Source organism: Debaryomyces hansenii (genome assembly GCF_000006445.2).
Source record: "Debaryomyces hansenii CBS767 chromosome A complete sequence".
NCBI lineage: Eukaryota > Fungi > Ascomycota > Pichiomycetes > Serinales > Debaryomycetaceae > Debaryomyces > Debaryomyces hansenii.
The window spans coordinates 903,658-924,260 of NC_006046.2; the positions used below are offsets into that span (position 1 = coordinate 903,658).

The 20,603-nt window shown below is 36.0% G+C and overlaps 10 protein-coding genes across 10 annotated transcripts; 6 read left to right on the plus strand and 4 right to left on the minus strand. All coding sequences in view use genetic code 12, as the record gives it.

The window, feature by feature from the left end:
- Window positions 1-127: 127 nt before the first annotated feature.
- Window positions 128-5,788, plus strand: DEHA2D10890g (DEHA2D10890p; the record flags this gene model as incomplete). Its single annotated transcript, XM_458937.1, has 1 exon — window positions 128-5,788. One exon carries the CDS (start codon window positions 128-130, stop codon window positions 5,786-5,788), a length of 5,661 nt encoding a protein of 1,886 aa, XP_458937.2.
- Window positions 5,789-5,963: 175 nt separating this feature from the next.
- Window positions 5,964-6,311, plus strand: DEHA2D10912g (DEHA2D10912p; the record flags this gene model as incomplete). Its single annotated transcript, XM_458938.1, has 1 exon — window positions 5,964-6,311. One exon carries the CDS (start codon window positions 5,964-5,966, stop codon window positions 6,309-6,311), a length of 348 nt encoding a protein of 115 aa, XP_458938.1.
- Window positions 6,312-6,636: 325 nt separating this feature from the next.
- DEHA2D10934g (DEHA2D10934p) lies at window positions 6,637-7,758 on the plus strand (the record flags this gene model as incomplete). Its single annotated transcript, XM_458939.2, has 1 exon — window positions 6,637-7,758. The coding sequence occupies one exon, from the start codon at window positions 6,637-6,639 to the stop codon at window positions 7,756-7,758; it is 1,122 nt and encodes a 373-aa protein (XP_458939.2).
- A 1,099-nt stretch (window positions 7,759-8,857) lies between these two features.
- Window positions 8,858-9,433, plus strand: DEHA2D10956g (DEHA2D10956p; the record flags this gene model as incomplete). Its single annotated transcript, XM_458941.1, has 1 exon — window positions 8,858-9,433. The coding sequence occupies one exon, from the start codon at window positions 8,858-8,860 to the stop codon at window positions 9,431-9,433; it is 576 nt and encodes a 191-aa protein (XP_458941.2).
- Window positions 9,434-9,560: 127 nt separating this feature from the next.
- On the minus strand, window positions 9,561-10,643 carry DEHA2D10978g (DEHA2D10978p; the record flags this gene model as incomplete). The annotated part of the gene is made up of 1 exon (XM_458942.1): window positions 9,561-10,643. The coding sequence occupies one exon, from the start codon at window positions 10,641-10,643 to the stop codon at window positions 9,561-9,563; it is 1,083 nt and encodes a 360-aa protein (XP_458942.2).
- A 191-nt stretch (window positions 10,644-10,834) lies between these two features.
- On the plus strand, window positions 10,835-12,697 carry DEHA2D11000g (DEHA2D11000p; the record flags this gene model as incomplete). Its single annotated transcript, XM_458943.1, has 1 exon — window positions 10,835-12,697. One exon carries the CDS (start codon window positions 10,835-10,837, stop codon window positions 12,695-12,697), a length of 1,863 nt encoding a protein of 620 aa, XP_458943.2.
- A 94-nt stretch (window positions 12,698-12,791) lies between these two features.
- On the minus strand, window positions 12,792-13,688 carry DEHA2D11022g (DEHA2D11022p; the record flags this gene model as incomplete). The annotated part of the gene is made up of 1 exon (XM_458944.1): window positions 12,792-13,688. One exon carries the CDS (start codon window positions 13,686-13,688, stop codon window positions 12,792-12,794), a length of 897 nt encoding a protein of 298 aa, XP_458944.2.
- Window positions 13,689-13,873: 185 nt separating this feature from the next.
- DEHA2D11044g (DEHA2D11044p) lies at window positions 13,874-15,388 on the minus strand (the record flags this gene model as incomplete). Its single annotated transcript, XM_458945.1, has 1 exon — window positions 13,874-15,388. The coding sequence occupies one exon, from the start codon at window positions 15,386-15,388 to the stop codon at window positions 13,874-13,876; it is 1,515 nt and encodes a 504-aa protein (XP_458945.1).
- Window positions 15,389-16,138: 750 nt separating this feature from the next.
- DEHA2D11066g (DEHA2D11066p) lies at window positions 16,139-16,570 on the plus strand (the record flags this gene model as incomplete). The annotated part of the gene is made up of 1 exon (XM_458946.1): window positions 16,139-16,570. One exon carries the CDS (start codon window positions 16,139-16,141, stop codon window positions 16,568-16,570), a length of 432 nt encoding a protein of 143 aa, XP_458946.1.
- Window positions 16,571-16,651: 81 nt separating this feature from the next.
- Window positions 16,652-20,248, minus strand: DEHA2D11088g (DEHA2D11088p; the record flags this gene model as incomplete). The annotated part of the gene is made up of 1 exon (XM_458947.1): window positions 16,652-20,248. The coding sequence occupies one exon, from the start codon at window positions 20,246-20,248 to the stop codon at window positions 16,652-16,654; it is 3,597 nt and encodes a 1,198-aa protein (XP_458947.2).
- Window positions 20,249-20,603: the final 355 nt, after the last annotated feature.

A 20,603-nucleotide genomic window follows, 5' to 3' on the forward strand; every position in this document is an offset into this window, starting at 1 on the left:
TTTATTATGAAATTTTTGGCAAAAAAAAATTTCAATATTTATGCGAGCCTTATTTAATACGTAGTGCATTAAAGGTATTCAATTAAGCTACTGAATACGCTTTCATTTGATATTATAAGAAGCCAAGATGAATTGGGAACCCACGAAAGCATTCTTACGAGGAAAAGTTGTTAAACCCTTCTTACCATTCGAAAAGCATCCCGATTTAATCAATGATAATTTGAAAAATTTATATCCCGGTGACGAAGTTTACATTTTTGAGACAACACACAACAGTAGATGGGCAAGAGGACATACAATCAGCAAACCGTTTCCAAGTGATTTCACTATCACTTCTGTTAATCTTGATGAAATACCAAGACAAAACATTGATATTGTAGTATTTCCATTGAAATATATCCAAATCGTTGAGGAAGTAGCATTATCGTCCACAGTTGACAATGAGCTCAAAGACTATGAAAATGGAACTACAATTCCTTCTATCCAAGATTTTGAAATGGCACATAGGCAAGCGTTAGAAGGTGCCTCCGATGATAAGGGGAATTCATTCAGAGCGCGTATTCCACTGCTTCCCATTACAACTTTTGATGAGAATAATGATCTAATTGCAGAAATGAAATACGCCCTTGAGTTATTAACATCGCATATATTTGCTTTATATTCAATTGGAGAATTTAGGTTATTCCATAAATTATGCCAGATTTATTACAGTTTGGATGAGACTAGACTTAAATTGTTAGCGAACGCTCTATGCTCAAGCGAATCACAAGTAGCTAAAGCGACTGCTATCCTATTGTTAAATAAGATTCCAAAGATGCTTGCGTCGCATAGTGAAAGATTTGGCGTCCAATTATTCGACCTGAGTAACGAAAAAGCAGATTCATCAGGCTATAAGGCAATCTTAGCAAGAGATGCATTAACAGGTAATTTATTGTCGAATTCCAATGCAATACCCCCTAGAATTGCATTAAACCAAGTTTTATGTTCCTTGTCTCCTGAATTCCCTATCAATGCACACGTCGATAAACTTAGTTATTCCCTTACTCCTCAACCCAACCAGAGACTCGTTCCCAAACCAGTATCACACCTTCTAATTGACTTTAAGTCTCTCCAAGGGTCATCTACTTATCAACCAACTGGATCCTCAGGCATGGTTGTATATTTTTACATTCGTTATGATCGTGTAAGGTTAACTGAAACTTTTGCAGTCAAAGTTAATGCTGCGGACTCGTTTATCGATTCTGAAGAAATGCAAGCTGCGTTATTCAAGAATATACCATCAAACGAAATTACTTCCGGTAATGTCTATTTAGTAGCAGTGGTTACAGAAGAAATTGAATTAAATACAAAAGATAGATCAAAAAAAGCCCAAGAGAAAAGTATCAAGAAGGGAGTTGCTGCAGGCGTTGCAGACATCAGCAAGCTTTTCACTAAAGAATATGCTTCTAAAGCTTCAGATGAGCAATTATTTAAAATCAGACTCTTTGGATCTTACATGGACCAGAATAAAGACTCCAAAAACTATCGTTTCGATAGTATTGTAAATAATGGGTTCGGTGAAGTTGTTGATAGAATAATTGAGGGATCAAAGACTGGTATTGCCATTAATCCAAGAGCTGAAACATTAACTGTTTCAATAAAAGATTTTAAGCATCAAATTAAGACAGTTCTCGATGCTGATGATAATACTCCAAAATCAATTCCTAGGATAAGCGCGATTTATTTCGATCCATTAACAGAGAAATATGAACGTCTTTATTTGAGGATGGGGAAGGTTACTTTGTTGGATGGAGGTGCCTCGGAAGATTTATTAACAATTGAAGCTAGTTCTCCAGATAATAGTTTGATTTCATTTTCAAAAGCATCTAACCAAAGCTTCCAGAAAAAATGGCAATTCTTAACTGTTTGTCCAAATGAATCAATAGGGGAAATAATAAAAGTCCATGGTGTTGAGTTAAAAAATGACGACACAACAGGGGATGAATTCATTCTCTTTTCTTTATACTCTAACGGGAGCTTGATAGCTCAAGGAAAACTTATTTATAAGTCAAAAGATCAGCTAGTTAGAATTGATAGTAAGAACCACATTATTGAACTTAAATCCGTTTTTCAAGGGTCAGCTATAGCAAGTGTAAAAATATCTACGGATTATGTTGGTAAAACTTTCAACTACGATTTAGCCATTGATAACGTATTTCAGTATGAAAAGTTTTTTCAAAACGGGGACGAAGGTATTCTGCAATTAAATTCTTCATTGGTTGCTTTTAAAGAATTAAAATTACATCAATTGGTGAAGTATTTTAAGGAATTATTGAAGGACTTGTTTTCTATTGTTGAAATATCAACAAAGCAAGAACCGTCTCCCTCTATTGACGAGTTGAAGTGGTCAACTTTCATTGCAATTGTGCATTTATTAGATGTTATTTTTGGCAAACAAAGTCGCTATTTATATTTACTTGATACTTTCATGGAAAAGCAAATTCGTTTACCACCAGTGGGAGCCTATGTTTTAGAATGTATATCTATTGTTTTATCTCAGGCAGAAAAAAAATGGGATTCAAGCTCGAGAGCATTGTGCAGAGTCTCTCCCATTCTTATGAAATTTGCAGTTCTTTCAATGGATGGTGTTACAGACCTAGGACAATATTTCAAATCTTTGATTCGCATGTCCATGTCAGGTTCATATTTTCTTTCTATTGACTCGGAAGTCTTTGTCACCAGTCAGGTCATAATTTTGGAAATTCTCGATGATGTACTTTCCCGTAATCTTCATATTGGTGGGGTTGAAACTTTGAAATTCTTTGTGAACTATCTTGATTCGGTTGGAATTAGAGGGCTAGGAATTGATAAGGATATATATTCCACCAATCGAACGGTTAGTACCGAGAAAGATCATAGAATTATTCTTAGTAAATTATTATTAATTTACCGTCTCTTCAATACATTTGTGATCAATGATGCTCCTTCACGTAAGCTTTTGATCTCCAAGGCGGTTGAATGGGCGATGCAAATTTTGCAAGGTCCAATAGACGTTGAAGCTTCAAGGCTCGCATGTGGTATATTGAACGCTGTTTGTTCTCTAATATGGAAGACTGTTTTTGTGGAGGGCCATTTGGATGAAATGCCATTATGTTATTCTTTGAGTAAATTTTTACCTGCAATATCAAGAGCTTTTGTTAGATACAACAAGTTTACTAGAGGAAATGAGAGTTTTAAACCGAAGAGAACATTTAGTCCATTATTCCCAACAGAATATCCATTTAAGGAAATATCTGTTGATCCTGTGGTGGGTGAAGAAGTTTTGGTTGAAGTCTTAGTCGAAATGGCAGTTGTGTTTTGTTTTATTGCAAAGATTGGGAAAGAATCTGCTGGAGAAGCTGGTTTCAAAAAGGTACTCGATACAGAAGTTGAAGGGGATTTCTTTGATTCTTCCAAATATCTACTAAATGAATTTGAAAGTAAAGACTTGATCAGTTTAATATCTGGCGTAAATATTATAAGACAAGGTAAGTTTATACCTGAAGATAAATGGTTATCCTTGAATTCTCTTTTTGTTGAGGGTTGCTTAGTTTCTTTGGAGCTCATAAAGCCATTACTTTATTCATATTATATCCCTGGGGCTGAGAATCCAGAGAACTTCGAAAAAGTCCTTTGGGGTAATTATTTGAGATGTTTACTAAGGTTGGCCGTTGTTACACCAGTATCTATTGAATACTTGTCCGACGGTCCAAAAAAGGCTTGTTATCAAATTACAGGCAATATCCGTGATCGAATTGCTCGTATATTAAACGAATCCTGGGATAATTTGGCTTGGGATTCCAATCAAGATGACTACGTCAGATTTAACGTTAAACGATTCGGAGGCTACCAATTGAAATTCATAAATACTGAATATGATATACTTCGTGACTTGATGTTATTTGCTTTACAGAAAGATTCGGAGTGTCAAGCAGTAGCTGTTAAAATATTATGGTCGATTATGGTATCCGAATTTATCGCGAAGGATTCAATTGTTGATGTTGAAAAGGCATGTCTTCTCGGGTTAAAAGAGATATACTATAGGAATGGCTATAAGCCAAGCTCAATTGAACAACAAAAGTTTATTGATGGATTAAGGCTGACAATCAGACTAGATGGTGAAGATGAAGCGTTCAAGGTTGTCTATAAATTTGTCGAGACTTTAGAAGGATTTTTAAATGCTTTGAATGAATACAATACCGTTCCTGTTGGTTCTGAATTTAACGACGATAGATCATTCCATCTATTGAATATTAAAGCTTATTTGAAAAATGCTAATAAACCTGAATTATTTGATTCATTCATTAATACTATGTACGAGGAAAATATTAAGAAGCAGGATTATATTCAAGCTGCTTTAAGTTTGGAACTATTGGCTTCAACATGTACCTGGGACCACCAAGTAGTTTTACCCGCAAGTTTAAAACCCAAGTTTCCTCAACAATCATCCTTCGAAAGGAAAGAAACATTATTTAATATGATTGCCAAAAACTATATTAGAGGAAATAGCTTAGAAAGAGCTACTGATACCTATAATGAGTTATTAGATTCTTACAATTTATATACATATGACTTGAAAAGTTTTGCTAATGTACATGGTAAACTTGCAAAGCTATACTTAGATCTAGAGACCTCGGATAAGTTGAGTCCATCATTCTTTAAAGTTGCGTTTATTGGGGCTGGTTTTCCAAAAAATATTAGAGGGAAAATGCAAATCTATGAGGGCCTACCATTCGAACATATCACGTCGATTCATGAAAGATTGTTGAAATTGTATCCTGGGGTAAGAATCATTACAGATGATGCGGAAGCGCAAAAATTAATGGAGAGGGTTCAAACAGGTCGGTACTTGTATGTCTGTAGTGTTGAACCTGTTAACGAGATTTCTGATAAACTCCTTAATGCGTCTGTTGGTGCCAGACAATATGCAAGGAACAAGAATTTAAGATTTTTTACGTCCATGAGGAGATTGCCAGGCGCAACATCTGTTTATGATTTATGGACAGAAGAAACTACATATGAGACTTTCCTTTCCTTCCCAACTTTAATGAATAGGAGTGACATCAAAAGCAATGTGGTGGTTAAATTATCACCTTTGGATAATGCTATTAGAACTGTCGTACGCAAGAACAATGATTTGCTACAATCTGAAAGTATGCTTACCAATACGTTTAAAGAAAACTCAGAGTATTCAGGATTTTTAGGCGATTTATCTAGACTACTTGCCGGTACGGTTGATTCTCCTGTCAACGGTGGAGTTGGACAATATCGTAATTTCATCTATGATAATGAATACAGAGGTGATAAGCACCTTGCATCGCGCAAATTATTAAGCGATGCCTTCAACGAATTGAGCACCATTTTGAACAGATGTTTACACTTACACGCGAAGCTAGTCACTCCTGACATGAGAGCGTCCCAGGAAGCGTTAGTCGATTTATACAAGAAGAATTTTGCTGAGGAAATTGAGAGTTTAAACATTTCAACCGACTATTCGACTGCTTACAATAATGGCATACAATACACATCACCAGTTGCTTCTCAAAACACAGGAGATAAGCCATCCATATCAACTGGTTCTGGGTTATCTGGTAAATTTGCAGCTCCTCCTAAACAAGCTAGCTCCAACAATGGTTCTTCATCGAGTATATCGAGCCGTTCAAATGTCTCCGGCAATGGTTCTGTCGCCAATGGCTCGTCCATTAGTGTAGCTAGTCAATCGAGCAAACGAACAGCTCTCAACTGGAGAAATATAGTCAGAAGGAATTAGTACATAGCAGTATATTACTACTTTATAGACGTAATTGAAAAATTGTATTGTATATTGTGTATTACCTAAGCATTGGAAATTTTCAAACTTCCGGGAGGAATCTCAACTCAAAGAGACTAGAGTAATTAAATAAGAATCCTATATTTATACTAACTGCTACATACAATATTATAAGATGTTTAGATTAGCTGTCCGTGCTGCCCGTGCCCCAGTTGCTAGAGCTCCATTAGCTTCCAACTTCGTTAAACCAATTCGTTTTTACGCAGTTGCACCAATCACAAAAGAGGAAGTTACCACCCGTGCTTTTGACGCTTTAAAGACCGTTGCCGCTTTACAAGAATCTAAGCTTTCCTTAGAAGCTTCATTCCAAAAAGATTTAGGTTTAGATTCGTTAGATACCGTCGAAGCTTTAGTTGCTTTGGAAGAAGAATTCGACTTAGAAATCCCTGATAAAATTTCTGATGACATCAAGACTGTTGGTGAAGCCGTTAACTACATCTATGAAGAAGAACAGAAATTATAAGAGGTTTGATGAACAGATGGCTGTTTGAAATATATTTCAATTATGTTTAACATTGTATATACTATTTCTTGATTGTTTTATTTCAATAGTTGCCGTGGTGAATACGTATAATTGTAATGCTTTTCACTATAGTTTAGACCGTTAATATCGAGTCCATAATACGTATTGAAGTAGTGTAGTGTAGGTTGATACCTCTGTAATGGCAAACTATCGTATTCTTATTGGATGGTTTACTAATCAATTTGATCACGAGGGTTTTTTTTAGCTTAGCAATAAGGTAAGCTTCACTCTAATCAACTTTGGATAGTCAATTGTTGAAATCAAAATGTCAAGTAACATGAAGGAGAGTGATCCAAACATTGTGGATGATAATGCAGTAGCAGATTCTGAATCTGTCGTCGAAGAAGAAAATATACTATCTCATACCGAAGATGAGGGAGATGAAGACGAAGAGAATGACAAGAACGAGCCTTTGCCTGTGGAATACCCTGGTACTGTATTACCAGATGATCATCCGCAACACATTGATGCGGATGCAGACTTGACCAAAGGTTATGATTCAGATACTGATTATTTGGATTTAATTCATATGAAAATTGGGTCGATGGAGGACCTAAATTTGTCGAGATTCAATAAGTTAGAGTCTTTATGCTTGAGACAAAACTTAATTACTTCAATGGTCGAAGTGAAAGTCTTACCGGGGGAAACATTGCAAGAATTGGATTTTTATGACAATAGAATCAATCACATATCAAGTCAAATTAGCAAGCTTACAAACTTGACTAATCTTGATCTTTCATTCAACAAAATTAAGAACATTAAGAATTTAGAATCATTGACAAAACTTGAGCATTTGTATTTTGTACAGAATAAGATCAAAGATATCAAGAATTTGGAAACTCTTCAAAATTTGAAGAATTTGGAATTGGGTGGAAATAAAATCGAAGTAATAAGTGAAACCCTTGATAAACTAGTTAATCTACAACAATTATGGCTTGGTAAAAATAAGATCGAAAAATTAGAAAACATGAGCAATTTGACAAATTTAAGAGTTCTTTCAATACAGTCCAATAGAATTACTAAAATCGAAGGTCTAGAGAACTTGGTTAATTTGGAAGAACTATACTTGTCTCACAATGGGATCACGAAAATTGAAAATTTGGATAAAAATGCCAACTTGCAAGTATTGGATGTAACCTCCAACAGACTTACGACTCTTGATAACTTAAATCATTTAACCAAGTTGACTGATTTTTGGTGTTCGTATAACAAAATATCAAGCTTTGAAGAGATTGGTAAAGAATTAGGCAAGTTACCGGAATTGGATACTGTTTATTTCGAAGGTAATCTAGTTCAAACCCAAAACCCCACGGCTTATAGAAGAAAAATAAAGTTATATTTGGGCCCTAGCTTAGCTAAAATCGATGCAACCTATATCCGTGGTTAGCGATTATTTCATGAATTATGTCAGGTTTACATTATAGATAAATAAATGAACTGTCAAGTAGGATTTCTAGAAGTTTCTAGACTATTAATAATTGTAGCTCCGGCAATATCAGTGTTCCAACGATTTCGCGAAATTTCCAGATAGCATTTGCAGCAATGACCCAGTGATCTAATAGATAATATATATATGACGGAGCCAATCTTAGTATTATGATCTACTGTTAATCTATAACGACAATTTAAAGAATATAAGAAATGCTTTCATTAAACAACAATTTTAAAAATAGTTTCTTTGACGATTTATTTTTTAATCGTGATAAAAATATGGCAGGACCAAAATCGACAAGGCTAGAAAGTAAAAAACCTAGAAGCAATATTTCTAAGTCATTACAGCCAAGAAGAGATATAAGAAACAAACCAAACAGAGATGAACTGAGACTAATACTGTTTATTGACGATGGTTTTTTTGGTGGAGAGTTGAATTTGTTCAAGAATACAAACAGATTCTTTGATGACAATAGCCACTTCTAGGTTCAAGAAGATGCTTATAATTACTTGGTATCCTCTAAAGATACGGATATAAAAAATAAAGTGTTAAATGTCAACTATCTTAAGGAGGAACAGGAATTAGTAGTTTCTTCAAAGATAAAGAAATGCGACAAACATACCGGTGGGAATGGTAATTCAGAAAGCACATTCTCCAGTACTTCTGAAACCCGTATCAGATTAGGTAAGCCTGTGGAATATGAAGCTATAAAAGCTACAATAGACAATGATTGTCTCAGGTTGACCATTCCAAAGCTTAAGACAGATGAAAACATTTTCAGAATTGAAATGGATAAAAATGAAGATAACGATAAAGACCAAAAAGTAATTACACCAGCTATAACTGAAATTAACGAATCTTCTAAAGAATAATGACTCCGCGCTTATATATTCTATATGTTTAATGAATCAATTATATTTAATCAAAAATTGTAAAAACCCTGAAAATCCACAAATATGGAATTGTTGCATTCTTTTTTTTTTGCAATTTGTTTTATATATCTTAAAATTATTGTTGAAATGTCTGCAGCATTTTTGTATACATTTCATATACTATGAAACTCATTATTGATTTAGAGGCGAATATGAGGCAATTTATTTGGCCAAGAGTAGGTAAATATTTAGAGAAATTTCAGGCTTTACAGCCAAAGAAATCACTCTCAAATATCCCATATGAGACACTTGAATACAGAAGCATTTCTTCGAGCGAAAGCTTATTCACATGTTCAGAAAGCTTCAGATATACAATGGATAATGAAATTATTCGAAATGGAAATAATCTTCATTCAGAATTTCGAAACCGTTCGCCGAATGAAATAGTCATAGTAAGTGATGAACTTGTGAGTATCATCAGCACCACAAACGACACAAATAGTTATAGGGACATTGATTTTTCTTGCATTTCTAGCCTTGAATTCCCATCATCCGAAATTAGACCTTCCAGACATATTTCTAAAGAAGGGTCTGAATGTTCTGCTCCATTATTCAATGATGAACTCGCAGGATTGATTGAGGATATGATACTGGTTCTTGAAGACCCTTACAGATCAGTAGAAAATCTTCCAGATATCAAAGAGTTAGAGGTAAATCTGGACTATCAAGAAGTGACAAGGGCCCTCAGTATAATCTAGACATATGCTTACAGTTATCAAGTATATAGTATTGAATAATATGCTCTATAATTATTGATAGAATACTCTATATAATATAACGCGTTCACTATATAGTTACTTTATAAACATTCATTATTCAAGTCGTCTAATCGAGTTTATTATCTTCAGAATCATAATTATCCAACACGATTCTATAAATGAATGAGGGAGAAAAACCTCCAATATTAGTTATATAAATGTCAATGTGTTCTGGAGGCACATAGTCATCTAATGGATTAGTAACTACCTCAACATTATCGATTAGTTTGAAATCGTCATAATTTAAAACTTTACCAGAATTACCAACTTCAATTAAGTCATCTCTGTTGAATGGATATAATGGAGATATCTTATATAAACCGGCCACAGCAAACACTGGTGTCTTATGTTCTTTCGCACATTCAACTACATTAGAGACACCCGAAGCTGACATACAGCCACCATTAGCGAAGACTGCGTTAGAGCCAACAATGACTTTACCAACACGAGACATAACAGCAAAAGTCGTCGTATCGGGTATTAATATGGTTTCAATTTTATGGTCTGCTAGCGTCTTAACGAACTTGTGGGCTTGTTGAATATCATTTGGATAATTTTCAGTAACCAAAACGGTAAACTTTCTCTTAGCTCTGGCCTTGATTAGAAATTGTAACACTGTCTCGGATGTTGGAGTAGGCGTTAACAAAATTTCGTTATCATGAATCAAATCAGCAGACATTGTTTCGATACCTTCATTGATATTCGAAATTTCGTCGATTAAGTCTCTTATTCCTTGAATAATAATTGATCTTAAGTCACTGCTTTGTTTTTTCAGTTGTATTTGCTCTTTATTATCAGTGTGGTTGTTATTAGTGGATAATAAACTAAACATTGAATTCATCATTGGTGTATTCGTCGAATTTTCTGCATCTTCAGTTTCTATTTCGTCTCTTATTAATGCTAATACTCTTCTTACAATGTTACCTGTAATAATTTCCCTTGGCTGAGCTTTAATAAGTATAACACCAACCTTCCTAATAACCGAAATTAAATCGTACGGATTAGTCCATCTAGCGGCCGATATAACTCTCATTAACAAATGTGAAATAGCCAATGCAATATCTTTAGCACCATTGAATTGATGGCGCTTTAACTGAGAAACCACGGGGTCTATTAAAGACAATATTTCTGGAGTAACTGCGTTTGTCATTATAATATACAAATTGCAGAGATTTACTGTCTTCAAGGATGAATCTTTACGTCTTGTCTTCAAGTCCTCTCTGATTCATAAAAAAAATCATAGAAGACCAAAATCACGTGCTCAAACATGTTTAAAGCGTAGACAAGCGAATGCCCATGATATACTTCCAATACGATGCCTTATAGAGAGTGCTATATTCAATGTCTAGTTTCAATGATAGTTTAGATGATTGCTTGGTTACGCTATATGATTACTCCTCGAATTTCTATATTAATGTTGAATTAATTCAAAAATTGGCTCAACATTTGAAGTTGGATACTTTTGTTGATAAAGATGCTTATTCACATATTTTTGAACCTACCAAGAGCTCTGAAAGAGTTAAGTTCCAACGGTTATCAATAGCTGGGTCGTTTATTTTAATCGATATTGATTTCACTGAAATAAACAAGATTATAAAGGTGTCATTGTCTTTGGCAAACCATATTGATGAAACGAACGGGAATATACCCAACTTTGATTTAAAGAGCCATGTAACGATAGGGGAGAAAGACGAACAAGGGAATATGTTGGTGGAAATTGACTCCACCGAAAATAAGTTAACATTTCTAACCAAGGGAAACCAGGAAGCAGAACCATCTGCTGATGACATTTTACTCTCGAGTCTACAGGCAGAGAAGTTAGGGAAATTTCCATTCAATTTGAAATTTCTAGCTACTTTAGATAGATTATCATCTACTGATGAAGATTTATTTTTGTATTTAGATAAGACTGCGGTGATATTGCAAACTGCATACTTGCTTGAAACTAAACACAACGAAGATTGGTTATATACCGAGGGGCTTTATACCAGTGTTGGTAAAATATCGACAAACGATCCGAAAAGTTCACAATTGGGTGTTTTCATTGATTTTTGGAACGATTTTAGATATATAAACCACGAGTATACAACCTCGGATTCGAGTACACTCCTCATGGGTAATAGTTACAAAGGGTTCTTAAATATTAAAGCATCCAATTCAACCCAAAAGGACTACCTACTTCAAAACAAAGAAAGTATTTGGAAATTAGTTGGTAGGGATGAAGTAATAGAAAGTTACAAACTTGCGTTCAATGATGGCCCACAACCAAAAGCACCTTCAACAGCAACATCATCAATCAAAAGCTCGAACAAAAATAATTCAAACTGGATACTTTCGTTGGACCTAAATTATCCAGTTTTTGTACATTTACAGGTCCTTGAATTTCTTGGAATAACTGATTATGAAAAGAGTAATGAGAAAATAATCGATTCCGACCTATTCGATAAGTTGAACGATAGTAATGAATACAATTATAACTCGGGTATCAATAAAGATTCCCCTTCAAAATTGCATATAACACAACAAATTTCACAAGAATACATTCCGCTTACTTCAGTGTCGCTCAATTCGTTAACGAATCTAATTCAGTTGATTCCATTATTCCGTAATTACATTGTTCTTGCCAATTTACTTCGTACTTTAATAAAGGAAACAGCAAGTAACCCGTTCATCTTTGTTGGAATAAATGGTGTCTCGACCAGGGCTGGCGAAATGTCTACAGAGACTAAGAATAGATTAAAGGCATCACTTAAATTACCCGATGATGTAACCGACGAAGAATTGATGGGATTGAGTGCTGTTTCTGATAATAGTGCGTTTTCAACAGCACAAATAAATAAACCAAATACTGTTGACTTGACTTCTTTTATGAATGATGGATTATCTGAAGTAGAAAAACCCCCGGCATCTATTGAGGATCTGTATATTCTGTTTTCGTTAGACGATATTGATTATTGTTCTTCTACTTACGACTTATTAATATCAATAGATGGGTTATTGGTGAACTCAAAAGACGAACTTGTTGACTTTGAAGTGAAATTTAAAATACTGAATGGTGTTATGTCTAAAATTAAACCTGACGATCAAGAGGATGTTAATATGGACGATGACAACGAGCTGATTGACAAAAACGAAAAGTTCATTAAAGGATTAAACGTAACCGAAGATATTATAAAAGTATTAAAATATGTTTATTTAGATTAGGCAATTTATTAATATATATTTACAATAGAAAGATATACTTTTTGTCACAGCATAAAGATGAGTGTTATTAAAAATAAGTCTGAGTTCTCGTAATCTAAAGTTTCACACCAATATGGATTGACGAAACACCAAAAGTCAAATTTTCATAACCTCTTTCAGGAATATAAAAGCCCGCCTTTTCAATCATATCTCTGAATTCTTCTTGCTTTGGAAATCTTCTGATACTTTCAACCAAGTATTGATAAGATTCTCTATCATTGGCAACCAATTGACCCATCAATGGCAACAATGAAAAAGAATATGCTTGGTAAGCATAGTCGAGAATAGGGTTGTCAACCTGGGAGAATTCAAGACATGCGAATATACCACCTGGTCTCAATACTCTGTAAGCAGTGTTAAGACCCGCCTGAATATCAGTAAAATTTCTAATACCAAATGCAATAGTGTAAACATCCTTAGAGTTATCCTCAATAGCATCCATAGTTTCACCGTTTTGAACCAAAAAGTTAACTCTGTCCGAACCGTCGTTCCACTTCAGCTCTTGGAATCTCATTTCTCCCTCGGCTAACATATCAGGATTAATATCAGCCACCGTCATGGTTGACAACCTGTCATTATATTTCTTTTCCGCGTGCTCTAATAAACCAAACGCAATGTCTCCGGTACCACCAGCAACATCGAGAAAATCCAATGGACGGCTTGCACCGGGTCTCATACCAGCATCTAACCTGTTAATAAAATGGCTCTTCCATACCCTATGTATACCAAGAGACATAACATCATTCATAACATCATAATTTGAAGCAACAGAAGAAAAAACTCCTTTAACTAATTTTTCTTTATCATCTTTATTCACGGTTTTATATCCAAAATGCGTAGTTGAGTCCAGACTATTATCAGAATAACGTCTAATAGATACTCCTGAATTAGCATACGCAATCAAAGGTTTCTCTAACCGACCAAACGATTTAGATACTAGCCTTACGCTCATTTTATCAAAGTTATTGTTCAATGGAAGCTTGTACAATTGCTACATACATAATTTGATTCGTTTAGGAGGTTTTAGATATCAGAAAATTGATTCGCACACACTGGAAAACTTTTCTTACTGGAGACGTTATATTAGGGTAGATAGATAAATTACATATAGTATATATGGCTCTATACGGGTTAAAATTAAGCTTGGACAACCCTAACAGTGTTAGAGTGACCAGAACCTCTGGTCCAACCTTGAATAGTAACGATGGAGTCACCCTTCTTGATGATACCTAAATCAATAGCTTCAGAAACAGCCCATCTTAATCTGTTTTCGACATCTTCTTGCCAGTTGTCAACAGTTTTCTTTTCGTAGACAAATGGGTAGACACCTCTGTACAAGTGACAGTATCTAGCAGCTCTATGGTTTCTTGTAACCATCATAACTGGGACATTTGGCTTGTATTTGGAAACCAATCTGGAGGTGAAACCAGAGGTGGACAAAACAACAATAGCCTTAGCATCTTGTTCGTAGGCAGCTGAGACGGAAGCCATGGCACATGTTTCGGTGGTAGGTGTTGGTCTGTTAGCTAAAGACCTGATTTCGTTGTGTAAAGGTTGGTAAGCGATGGCCTTTTCAGCAATGATAGCGGTGTTGTGCATCATGGAGACAGCTTCGAATGGGTAGTTACCCTTGGCAGTTTCACCAGACAACATAACACAATCAGCACCATCTAAAATGGCGTTACCGACATCAGAAACTTCGGCTCTGGTTGGTCTTGGGTTGTAAGTCATGGATTCCAACATTTGGGTGGCACAAATGACTGGCTTAGCAGCCAAGTTACACTTAGCAATCAATTGCTTTTGAACAACAAAGACTTGAGGAGCAGGAATTTCAATACCTAAATCACCTCTGGCAACCATAACACCATCGGTTTCGACTAAGATTTCGTCAAAGTTGTTGACACCTTGTTGATTTTCGATCTTAGCAATGATTTGGATATCCTTACCTTCTTCACCTAAAACCTTACGGATTTCCTTGATATCGTCACCAGTTCTGATGAAAGAAGCAAAGATCATGTGGACACCGTTCTTGACACCGAATTTGATATCAGCCTTATCCTTTTCGGATAAAGCTGGTAAGTCAACATCGGTACCTGGCAAGTTAACACCCTTGTGGGAACATATCTTACCGGAGTTGACGGATCTAACCTTCAAGGTCTTATCGTCGACAATTTGTAAAACTTCGAATGAAACAACACCATCGTCAATATATATGATTTTACCGGCTTCGATGACCTTGGTGATATTCTTGTAGTCGATGAACATAACCTTGTCGTCACACTTCTTAGCGTAAGCTTCGTCAGTGGTGAAGATCATTTCATGGTTTGGTAAGATTGGGTAGTCCTTGTCGTCAATGGTAGTACCAGTTCTGATTTCTGGACCTTTAGTGTCCAAAGCAATGGCCAATGGACGGCCCTTGTAGATTTCTTCCGATTGCTTAGCATTGTCAATAACGGATTGATGGTATTCGTAAGATCCGTGCGAGAAGTTCATACGAACAATGTTTAAACCGGCCTTTCTTAATTTGACCAAAACGTCAACGTTGTTGGTCTTTGGTCCAATAGTACCGATAATAGACGAACGACGTAAAACCTTATCTGGGGTTTCACTGGTATTCAATTTGGTTAACCAAGATAATGATGCGTTAGACATTTCTAATGTAGTATAATATTTTAATAAACAAATATGCTTTCCTTTGAATTTTAAAAAGACTTGACTCCTTATATATATAAAATTTTTATGTCTATAAATATGAAAAATTTCTCCGGTTGATAGTGGGCCGTACTAAAAAATTTCCGGCCCTGCGACTAATCTTTTACGTGTTTTTCGATAACAAGCCTACAATACACCAATTGGCTCCTAAAGGACATGCATGTCCATTATACACCATTTACACCTTCTCAACGCTGTATTTTCCCATAGAATGGCCTCTGATGTCCCATGTGTGCTGAAAAATTGACCATGTCATCGGCTCCCAGAAAAGTGCGAAATCAGAATTACGACGGAATACTACGTTGCGCTTTTAGGTGTATCTGATACATGGGTGCCACATATCCGTAGATAACAACCGCATGTTTGCGGTGGGAAAGACAGCCATACGTGTGTACATTCTGGAAACGAAGAAAGGAAGTGCTGTAAGAATACGATATCAGTGAAATCTGTCAAGGGCCGTCGAAGAAACTCCGATGCATTCGGAATCGGAGTAGCGGAGCGTTCGCGAGCAAGTCGCAATCTAATCTACACCCAACCCGCGGGTTTAGAGCGGAGTAGAAGCTCAGCGGAAAAGAAAATCGCATACTGCATATAAACAGGTCGATATGGATTTGGGGTGATTTGCGAGTATTCTATATGGCAAAATAGGTGCAGAGGGTAGTATTTAGAGGTAAATTTGGCAGCAGTAGGATGGTATTACCGATTGTGATAGGACTAGGGGCCACAATAGCTGCTTTGACCGCTAAGTCAACTATTTCTGCATACAGGAAGTACTTGTTATTGACACCACATATGATAGCGTCGTTGAACAATATTCGGTTGAATTCGCCTACACCGACGACAGAAGGAGGAAAGCTTCACCCCCATGACTCGATACACCGGTTTTTGCGACAGAAGTACCCACGTACGGGATTCAACGATAAGATGACGGAGCAAGAGGCGTTGATGATTATGGGAATCGAGGGAGATGAGATCATGCACATGGACAAAAAGCTACTTAAAGAGCGATACAGGAAGTTGATGGTGATGAACCACCCGGACAAACAGGGAAGCCAGTACTTGAGCCAGAAGATCAACCAGGCGAAGGATATTTTAGACAAGAGCTATTTATTTAAAAAATGACTTTATAGACCGTACATTAATGATGAATATACACGTTTAACGACCAGCATTGGGACCCATATTTGTGGGCGGTGTAGGCGACTAGTGGTCGCTGGAAGCATGTATGTGATTACCGTTCTCGTCGACGATGCCGTCGATTCCATCGCCAATTAGTTCCTCAACCTTTTGCATAAACTCGTGGGGAATACCTTGCGAGGTGCCGTTGGCAGCACTGGTGGTACCGTTAGCCATGGCCTTCTCTTTGCCTCCCTCGAAATTCTCTCTCACCCGTAAGTAGTGCTCCAATTCCTCGGCGCTCACAGATGGCGCAAGTTCGCTTTGTGCTTTCTTGAAGTCCTCCATTTGAACTAATACGTCGATATCTTCTGGCGTTGCAGCATTATCAAACCACCATCTGGTAGATATTTCTTCTTTTCCTTGGGACGTCAACTCTTCGTTGAGCTTTTTGATCTTGGCATCCACTTCATTTGCCGTTCTGGTCATAGCATTTAACATCGAGTCCGAGCATAACGCATAGAAATCAGCCCCTGTAAAGGTAAAAGAACACCTCTTCGCAATTTCATACAAGTCAACATTGTCAGCCAACTTGAATTTTCTAGTCAATGCCTCTAAAATCTTGGATTGTTTTTCATCGGTATCTGAAATACCCAAGTATAACATCTTATCGAATCTACCCGGTCTTAAAAGAGCTTCATCCAACAAATCAGGCCTATTTGTAGCACCCACTACGAAAACACCATCACCTCCGCCTTCAGCACCACCACTCATACCGTCTAATTCTGCTAATAATTGGGAAACAATTCTGTCCATAACCCCACCAGAATCACCTTGATTTCCTCTCTTAGGAGCCACAGAATCCAATTCATCGAAGAAGATAACGCATGGCTTTGCATCCCGGGCCTTTTGAAAGACTCGTCTAACATTTGCTTCAGATTCACCAATATACATGTTAAGCAATTCAGGACCTTTGACACTGAAGAAATTTAACGAAAAGTTAGTAGCAATAGCCTTAGCAAGTAAAGTCTTACCAGTACCTGGTGGACCATAGAACAATATACCACTTCTTTTCTTAAGTCCATTACTAAATAACTCTGGATGCTTTAATGGCATATCAATGGTATCCATGATTTCATCCTTAACTAAATCTAAACCTCCAATATCTTCCCATTTAACATCTGGAATACGTGGTGCCCCAATAGAATCACTGAATTGGTTACGTGCATCATTAATAGCCTTATTAAAATCCTCTGGAATCCAAGTTATTAAACCACCATTACCAACTTTAATTAATTTTTCTAAAGAAATATTACTGTCTTTAGCAAGGCCCATTAGTCTGCTGATTGCCAACCGCTTTGCCTTTTTAATTATAGACATCAAGTCACGAGGTGTTAAACCTGCCGACTGTAAAGCTAACGAAGAGAAACTGATATCATGTCTTCTGCTAAATGAAACTGTGGATACATCAAACTGATCTTCAAATTCTTCCCTATCCTCAAATGGTTCCGGATTATTAGAATTAATAAGTTTGTGAGTTTCATTTTCGATTAAAAACTTAAAAACTTCCAATCTTTCCTTTTCATCGGGAACACTGAAATCAATTTGGAACTTAATTAACAGTCTCAAATTTTCATTCAACTTATCCAAGTCATTACAACTCATTATAATCATTAAATTCGAGTAATCATTGAGATACTCATTCAATGTTTGAATAACCTTTAACGACAAAGAAGTCGTTATGTTTGCTCCCTGTTCATTTTGGTTACTCTGAGCACATAGATTTTCAATATGTTTCAAATATATGACGTGATATGAGGAATCCGTATCTGTTGAATTTTCTTGTGCACCAATAAGTTTATCTATTTTACCCGTGAGGAGACCAATTGTCTTCAATTCAGCGCCCGGATTGATCAAGTCAAAACAATCTAATTCTATTAAATTAAGTCCCAATTCAGTAGAAACGCTTCTAACCATGGTCGTTTTACCCAAACCTCTAGTCATGGAATTCAATAAGATTGTAGTTTTCAAGTTAATCTTCGACCGAGAATTTAAACTTGTAGTTACAATTTTCTTAAATTCGCTTACATATTTGAAACATGTAGGGTTTGAATCAATGGCTTTGTTGAAGTTAAATACAGGTGGTAGTTTCAAATATTGGTACCAATGAGTAAAATCATTAGGCGGTAATTTAATAAATTCTACTCCTGATGAAATCAATCTTGTTTTCGTAGGATCTATGATAAATTGATTAGTTTCATTTTCATGAGACTCGCCACTAATATCCACAATCTTAAACCATGCCACCTCATCTGGATCGCCGGTTGGAATTACCCCCATGTCGGGTGCATTCTCTTCTTCACCAGGTTGTAATTGTTGTTGCTGCTGAATAAGATTATTAGTATCGAACATAGTTTTTGCTAATACCGTATCAATAACCACAGGTACAAAGTCACCTCGTTTAACACACTTGAGGTTTTTATGAAAGGTTGTCTTCAACTCAGAAAAAAAATGTTGCTGATAAGTTTTATCCATTGTGATATGAGAGGAGACCCTTGATATAGTTACCGATTTAGCAACTGGAAAGAAATTGGTAAATGGGTGATCTCTTTGTCTGATAGGTTCCAAGGTAACTTCACTATTCGAAGAAAGCTTCAAGTTAGCAAGTAATATAGGAGATAGATAAAGCGTTCTTCTGCGAAAAGACTTGTTTGGCTCAATGAATGTAAAGAGTTTAACAATCATTTTGTCATTATTATAATTAAGTTTTACAGAATCTCCGTTAAACACTGGAAAGCCTAACTTTGGCAATTCTGCCGTATTGGCAAACACAAATAATTCCGTATCTTCTTTAAGCCATATAGGCGGTAACATGTCGACACTCATTTTTGCTGGAAGTGGTTCAACCTTTAACTTGACAGAGTGGACTGCCGGTGAGTCAATTTGCAAAGACGACGACAAATATGTAGACAAATCCAAATGTATTTCAGAATCCAAATCATCCTCAGAAACTTCCTGATCTTCTATTTCCTTTTCATTGTAGTCTATATCATCATTATTGTTTTCCACAGTTTTGATAAGCACAATGTTGGTATTATTGCTAACTATACCTTGAGACACAGGTTCACTTAACTTGACTTCACCATTTATAGACCTAATAATATCACCTGTGCCGACAACCGAACCACTGTTCAACAAAAAAGTATTAATAAATTGTTCACGAATGGACGTCAGTGGTTTATCATGCAAAGTCAGATAAATATTTGGTGGAACCGAAACAAACAATGATTCTATAGTAGGAATGCACGAATAATCGATCGACTGAATAACACAACTATTCAACGTTAATTGATTGTCGAATTTCAACAAGTTTGAATGATTTATAAATATAACCGAATTGGACGTGGGTGCACTATGATCAATAGATGTAACCCGATAGATCTTGAATTCTTTAAAGTAATCTGGAGCACCCAACAATTTGATCAAGACGAACTTGTTTTCAGACATATTATTGGAATCATCGCTACCAGTGTCAGGGAACACACGTATGAAAAGTTCGAACGATAATTGAATGGTGTCGAACTGTTCACTTAGCGTAGGATCATTGATGAAATGGACATTAGCCGTAGTAGAAATGGACTTATTTATTTCATTCAAAGGCTTTTCTAATACTGCTGACGGCATGTTTAGATCCACTTATTTGTTTTTGTACAAGAGAGTCGAATTTTATCAATTTGACTTTTTTCCATATATATAGTGTTATCTCTATTCTATTGACCTCCATTATTCACATTTGCCTCGGGCTAAATTTTGTGGAGGTGGGGTGAGAGTGAGACTTAATGCTGAAAAATTGTAAGCTTATGAAAACCTATCCAGAATAATATATAAATCAGTATTTACGACGCCCTATACTCAGAGATTTACCGATGTATTATATATGTATTATAACAGCCTTTCATCAGCGAATTTGTAGTCCTCTATCTCATCCAATCTGTAGTTCATTTTGCTACTAAAAGTGTTGCGATGATATCTATAAAGA